Source organism: Heloderma suspectum, chromosome 3, assembly GCF_057233095.1.
Source record: "Heloderma suspectum isolate Gila_16-S chromosome 3, 16-S_ref, whole genome shotgun sequence".
In the NCBI taxonomy this organism is placed as follows: Eukaryota; Metazoa; Chordata; class Lepidosauria; order Squamata; family Helodermatidae; genus Heloderma; species Heloderma suspectum.
In genome coordinates, this window is record NC_139460.1 from 274,697,090 (window position 1) to 274,704,829 (window position 7,740).

At 45.9% G+C, this 7,740-nt stretch overlaps 1 protein-coding gene across 1 annotated transcript; it reads left to right on the plus strand.

Annotated features, from left to right (window-relative positions):
* The first annotated feature begins 497 nt into the window (after positions 1 to 497).
* Positions 498 to 1,418, plus strand: LOC146351307 (G-protein coupled receptor 55-like). The gene has a single exon (XM_084845681.1). It carries the CDS (start codon positions 498 to 500, stop codon positions 1,416 to 1,418), a length of 921 nt encoding a protein of 306 aa, XP_084701807.1.
* The last annotated feature ends 6,322 nt before the right edge of the window (positions 1,419 to 7,740 follow it).

Genomic DNA, 7,740 nt, shown 5'->3' on the forward strand with positions numbered 1-7,740 from the left:
GCAGCCTCCAGCCTCTCCTTTCCTCTGCAGGAGCATGCTGGAGGCTGGACCAGAGGGAAAAAACCATATAAAAGTCAGTGTGAGAGTCATGGGGGGGGGGGCAGTGGCTGCACAAGGTGAGCACTAAGCTGGCAGCACAGGGAACCCGGCAATCAGTGGCGGCGGTGAGTGACCTGGAGGAGGAGCAGTTAGCAGTGCCCAATCCACCAGTCCTTGCAATACCCACCTCATGTGGGCGCCTTGCTTTGCGTAATGGAAGGGCCAGCACTGGTTCCTAGGCAGGGGCTACTGGAAAAGAGATGGCTCAAAAGCCAACAGGAAATGTAGTTGGGAGCCAGAAGATGCATTCAGAAAATTGAGTAGATCCACTGAATAAAACTCTCGAGAATGTGTTACCTGACTACTTGCAGTTCTAAAATGCAGCTGGAAGCTCCACATTTCTGTGTCTGAACTGATTCTTTCCTTGTGTTCTCCCATTTTTAACATAAACTGAGTGGATGGCGACAAGCACCCTTCAAGCCAACTTTTCTACTCAAGCCAGCACTAGCCAGCCCTACCTGCCCATTCCAACTCATGTGGAGCTTCCCACGTTCTTCCTGGGCCTGCTGTTCAATGGAATGGCTGTGTGGTTTGCCTTCTGCAAGATCAAGAAACTGACCGGACCTGTGATCTACATGGTGTCACTTATGGTTTTAGATACCTTGGTGCTCTTTGCTCTTCCCTTTAAGATCATTTCCTATTCTAAGAACACATGGGAATTTGGGGGTGCCTTTTGCTCATTCCTGGAAAGCTTGTACTTTGTGAACATGTATGGGAGCATCCTCATCTCCACATGTATATGTATGGATAGATACATTGCTGTCCTGCACCCGTTTGAAGCAGCGACCCTGAGATCTCCTAGGAAAGCTGCCATAACTTGTGCTATCATCTCAGCCGGGGTGTGGGCAGGAACTGCATATACTTACCAATTCCATGAACAAAAAGACCATAGAGTCTGCTTCTATGGCTTTACTGGAACCATTTGGAAAAACACAATATTGCTCATCACCCTGGAGACAGCCTTTCTTGCCTGCATGACAGGTATGATCTTCTGTACAGTTCAGATCATCATATGCTTGCGTAGGAACCAAGGGGGAGATGATCCTCTCACCATCAAAAGCAAATTGATCAATATCATTGTGGCAAACCTAGCTATGTTTATGGTCTGCTTCACCCCTTTCCACGTGATACTGGTGTTCTATTATCTGGTGAAGAATCATATTCTAAATGATGATCAGGCAATCATTCGCACATTTGTTCAGCTCACCCACTGCTGGGCTAACCTCAAGTGCTTTCTAGATGCAATCAGCTATTATTTTGTCTTCAAGGAGTCTCTAAAACTTTCCTCCACTGAGACAAACACCACTAATGTTGATTAAACCATTTTAAAGGGTTTTTTAGGTGTCATAGTCAGGTCAAAATTGAGATAGGACCATAGGGGCTGTGGCTCAATGTGATAGAGCCCCTGCTTTGCATGCAGAAGGTCCCAGGTTCAATCCCCGGCATCTCCAGGTAGGGCTAGGAAAGAATCCTGCCTGAAACCCTGGAGAGCCGCTGCTGCCAGTCAGTGTCTACAGTACTGGGCTACATGGACCAAAGGTCTGACTCTGTATAAGGCAGCTTCCTATGTTCCTATGACCACCATTCTCCCCTTGGAACAAACTGATTATGGCTGTGTGATGGAAACATCCAGATTTCTGTTGGTCAATAAAAAAAATACGAAATGTCCTGGATTTCCTGGAAATCAAACCAGGAGCCCCATTTAAGAGGGTGCATAGGTGGCAGCCGTTGTACCCCCCCTCCCCCTCCAGTGTTTGAGAATACATGTGACTGATTATTCCTGATATTAGTTGTGTCATTTTGAGGAGGGAACACTTGTTGTTGTTTATTCGGTCAGTCGCTTCCGACTCTTCGTGACTTCATGGACCAGCCCACGCCAGAGCTTCCTGTCGGCCGTCGCCACCCCCAGCTCCCTTGCCTATAATACAAATTCCCTGCTTTTCTGCTAGTAAGATTGACAGCACAACCAATTCAGGCCCAATTTGCTGCCGTTAATCAAACTCTTCCCTAATCTGCAGAGCAAGTTGATAGTAGACAGACTTTACACTTGCAGAGCATTTGTTCTACTCTGAAATAAAACTATGGTGTGGCAGATTCCATTTTCTTTTAGCACACCTGCTTCAGTTTCACAAACACCATGAAGTATAACAATGGCTCTTGGGGATTTTCCAATCAGCTCAGTAGGTGAGCCTGTTGGAAGCCCCCGTTGTCCCCTGGCATGAGGAAATGGCCCAGGCAGTTGAGATGATAGCTCCTGGGCATCCTCTTCTGCTTAGTAGAGCCAAATGAGGTCCCTGCTTTTCAGAGGAGCTGGGAGGGATGAAATGGGCGGGATGACAACCAGCGCCAGCACCAGGTTTTTCAGGTCCCCTGGGCAACGTGCCTTCAGTGGCCCCGCGCCCTCAATGCGTCTGCCTTCTCACTGCCATTGTCGCTAGCTGCTACTGCTGCTCATCACCCTGTGCGTCATCATTGCTACCACTTGCTTGCTTGCTAGGCAGAGGGGCCTGGGCCTCTGACAGGTGCCCAACCATTCCCACCCTTGATGCCAACTATGACGACAATGGCAAAACACTTGCAGCGAATCCAACCAAACACAGGCTGGAACCCATTTGAAGGCCTATTCCATGGCAGTAACGGCAGAAAATCACAGAGTTCACCACCATTGCCTCTGCACTCTCCCACCTCTCCTATGTTCTTCAAATTCCCTCTCAACACTTATTTTCGTGATGCAAAAACCCCTAGTTCCCATACCTTCCCCAATGTGGCACCCTCCAGATGTGTTGGACTGCAACCCCCATCATCCCCAGCCAGCACACCCTACTGCAGCTAAGCCTGTAACCAAACCTACATGCAACTGCTTATTCTTTCCCTGTCCATTTCTGCCTCCACTTCCTGCCCCAGCCACCTTCTGTTTCACCTGCAAATTTTAAAATGCGAGTTCCTCGAGCAGGCAGCCTGCCCTCTCGTACTCTGTCAAGTGCTGCGCATGCAGATTTTTGTTTATATATTTATATCAACAAGATGGAGAAGTGCATCCCCATCCGGGGCTGCGGGTTGTTGCACATCACTTGATGTAGACTGGGGCCAATGTATGGAACGACCAGAGCTGCTTCAGAACCCACATAGATAAGATGTATCGGTGTGCACTGCTAACCAGTGCCACTAGTGGAAAATGAAGTCTTCCTTTGCCGTTTCCCCACTTCTGGGCATGGAACAGCAGCTGAGCTTATCTTGATGACCTCAAACATCAAGCATGCTCTGGCTTCCGGGTCCACTGGGAAGGCTGCACTCCAGCCTCCAAGGAAGAACATCATGTCTAGAGGGAGACCAGCCTGGCCACATCCATCGGCTAAACTTGCAGGGGTGGGCAACTTGTGGCCCTCCACATGTTTTCACCACAAGTCCCATCAGCCCTAGCCAGCATAGCCAATAGTGAGAGATCATGGGAATTGTAGGCCAAAACATCTAGAGGATCACAAGTTGCCCATCCCTGGGCTAAAGAAAGGGCAGCTGCAAGGAGCTTGTTTCCCCACTCCCCGCTCAAAAGAATGCCCAGCTGCTCCAAGTGCCAGCTGCCCTGGGATAGCAGAGCTGATGTGATACACGCTGTGGACCCACCCATCAGCCAGGGAGTAGGCCTACGGGTGTGTGTGTGTGTCATTGCAAGCCACCTTGAGGATTATTCAGTATAAATCTATAGCAGGATAAAAACCTAAATAAAGGGTCAAGGGCGATTAAAATTTAATAGAGCAAATATTCCCCAAGAGAAGCTTCTACATTTCAGAAACTTGTACACAGTATAGAGATCTGACTCCTAGATTGGAGTGCTGAACAGCTCCAAATATTGCCTGCAAGCTTTGGGGGGAAGAATATTTCAAAAGATGTTGGCCTGATCTCCCATATTTTGTTTTTCTTTCCAGCCTTCTCCCTGTTATTGTTCAGTCGTTCAGTCTTCGTGACCCCATGGACCATAGCACGCCAGGCCTTCCTGTCCTCCGCTCTCTCCCGGAGTGTGCTCAAGTTCATATTCATTGCATCGGTGATGCTATCTAGCCATCTCATCCTCTGCCGTCCCCTTCTCCTTTTGCCTTCAGTCTTTCCCAGCATCAGGGTCTTTTCCAGGGAGTTTTCTCTTTGCATTAGGTGGCCAATATTTGATTTGATATCAAAAAATATTTGAGCTTCAGCTTCAGTATCTGTCCTTCCATTGAGCACTCAGGGTTGATTTCCTTTAGGATGGACTGATCGGACCTCCTTGCAGTCCAGGGAACTCATAAGAGTCTTCTCCAGCACCACAGTTCGAAAGCATCAATTCTTCGGCGCTCAGCCTTCCTTATAGTCCAGCTCTCACAGCCATACATTACTACTGGGAAAACCATAGCTTTGATTATATGAACCTTTGTCGGCAAGGTGATGTCTCTGCTTCTTACTATGCTGTCTAGGTTTGCCATAGCTTTCCTCCCAAGGAGCAAGCGTCTTTTAATTTCATGGCTACAGTCACCGTCTGCGGTGATCTTGGAGCCCAAGAAAATAAAATCTGTCACTGCTTCCATTTCTTCCCCTTCTATATGCCAGGAAGTGATGGGGCCAGATGCCATGATTTTCGTTTTTTTAATGTTGAGTTTCAGACTAGGTTTTGCACTCTCCACTTTCACCCTCAATAAGAGGCTCTTTAGATCCTCTTCGCTTTCTCCCATTAGGGTGGTATCATCTGCATATCTGAGGTTGTTGATAATTCTCCCGGCAATCTTAATTCTGACCTGTGATTCATCAATCCTATAAATGTCTACTCAGAAGAAAGACCCACTGAACTCAATTGGCCTTAGTCCCAGTAAGTAGGTATAGACCAGTTTGAATGAGTTGTGGATCAGGTGCAGAACAGCTTGGTTTGAGGGTTTACAAGAAAGAGAAGATTATATTTTCATGCAAATATCATTAATAGGGAAGAGAGTGAACCAGATCCTACCAACAAAGCAGAATTCTTTCAAAGGAAGAAAGGTTTCACCAGTCAGCTTTTAGAAAATGGTGGTGGGGGCAGAGAAACAAAGATCTCAGGATTTTCTTAAACTGGCTTTTGAAGGCTGGGTTGTACATTGGCAGGTAACCAAAACTGGGGGTTCACATCTTATTTTCTTGAAATCAAACTTCTGTTCAGTATGCTTGAAGCACAGCTTTGAGAGAATTCTTAAAGATGGCCTTCTCTCTGTCCCATCAGCCAGGACAGCTAGACTGGTGGGGACAAGGGAGAGGGCCTTCTCTGTGGTGGCCTCCACTCTGTGGAACTCCCTCCCTAGGGAACTCTGCCAGGCCCCCTCTTTAATGAGCTTCTGTTGTGCATTAAAAAAGTTGTTCAGGCAGGCAATTGGGGTGGGTTAGGGTATTTTTTTAGAAATATGGTGTTTTTACTGTAGAATTTTATTGTTTTAAACTGTTTTATTATACACTTTGTACATCGCCCAGAGTTGCTGGGTGACCGGCCAGATGGGCGATTAATAAATTTAATAAATAAAATAAAACAGATTGCTTGCTCTGAACGTTTCTTTGCCACCACACCTTTGCCAGGCAAGGCAGGAAGTTTGGGGGGGACGGGCGGCAGTGGTGGGCGGGAGCCTTATTCTACAAAAGCATGTTATCATGCAAATCCAATAAGTACAAAGTGCACTGGATCAACAGACTGAAAAGTCTATAGATCTGCATCCAGAGAGAGAGCGAGAGAGAAACAAAGATCAACACAGAACTGAATAAAAAGGGAATTGAACAGTTACCGCAACCGTAACCAAGTTTGGCACATAGATGACAGGGAGCCAGGCATGGTAGTGCCAAGCCCAGCTATGGGCACTGAACTATGTCCATGGTACAAGGCACAGGCTGATACAAAGCAGTTGTTGATGCCCAGGGCCAGTGTGGGGGTGGAGTGGGGCGGCAGCACAGCTCTGACCTCTTTCCAGTTGTTAAGTCCAAATCAAGTTCAGATTCTTTTAAAAAGCAATCCCTGCTGAGCTCCAGACCCATAGTGCCCAATTCTTCATCCATCACGAAAGCAGCATAAGGTAGACAGCAGATGTGTGCCACATCACTGTGGGATCACTAAGACGGAGCAGAACAAAGCTGAGATCCCTGGGACAGTCAGGGCTCATAGGGAAACAAAATCTTTCTGGCCCCATTTACTGGTAGCTGATATTGGTCCATGGACAAAGGCAAATATATCAAATTAAAAGTACTCTATAAGGGCTAAACTCCTACCATCAAAAGGCAGCTTAAAAAAAGTCTTAAAGGAAACACAAAAGCAGTGGAATAGTAACCACTGAAAATGCCTTTGCTTGCACCACTAACATATGCTTGATGCTCATAGTCATAAGCCATAACGCAGCACCAATTCAAATGTTTAGAAAGCACATGGGTGACTGTATCACTTCATAATGCAGGTGAAGGGTTGCACAATGCATAAGCAAGAATGTTCTGCTTTGTGTGAACAAATATGCAATCTCCATTTACATTCTGCAGCAGTCTAGTCCGTGGAGGACCATATTATGTACCTTTTTTATTATGATCACATGTGAGAGGACCTTCTGTACCTTCTCTACAGTGGCCCCACGCCTTTGGAACGACTTGCCATTGGAGGTCCACCATGCTCCATCATTGCAGACTTTTAAGAAGGCCTTGAAAACAGATTACTTTACCGTGGCCTTCTCTTGATATGACTGCTGTTGCTGTTCTTGCCGTTGTTGTTGCTGGTTTTATTGCTGGCTTTTATTGTTGCTGGTTTTATTGTTGGCTTTTATTGTTGTTTTTATTGCTATTTTACTTTTAATCGTTTTTATGTATTTTATTGCTGTAAGCTGTCTTGGGAGGGCTTCTGCCCTGTAAGGCCAAGGAATATTCTAAATAAAATACATTTTATGAACTTTTGAAGAGACAAGCTTTACTATACACAGGATGCTAGTAATTTAGGGCTTTATATCTTCAAATGAGCACCTTATATTATGCACTTGTGGTGACCATTTATGCATTTTCTAAGAGGCCAATTTCTCATAATTCCTCCACCTTTTCTGTGGCCAAACTGTCCTGAAGCCTGCAGGAGGTCCCCAGCCACACCCAGCTTCCCCGGTCTTCTCTCTGATCACTGCTCCCTGCCCACACTGTTGAGCCCAACTGTGGCAGTAGTTTACTACTATGGTAGTAGCAAAAGAGATCCACGTACAAATACAATTTTATTTTGGAAATTGTCCATTCCCCTTGCTTCTGTTTTAGATTTAGCCCTGAGGGATTCCAATCCAATGATAGCAATCGTAGACACATGTAACTGCTAAAATGTCATCATTACTGACAGCCATTGATTGATTCAGATCAAGATGTGGACTTCAGTTCTTGGATGGGGAGGAGCGGTGTTCTCTAGCTCACACCCCAAAATCATTTAATTCACATTGTTTACCCTTTATGGTCTAGTGCCCATGTTCTGCACTGGAGCAGTTGAAGAATCAGGGTGAAGACATTAGGATAAATCAAAGCATACCAATAAGCACTATACCTAAGAAACAATTGTCAATATTATTTTTTAAAACTGTTTTTCCAGCTGTTTCTTCTTCGAAACAATATCCTTCAGGAACACACACACACACACACACGAGGCAACTTAAA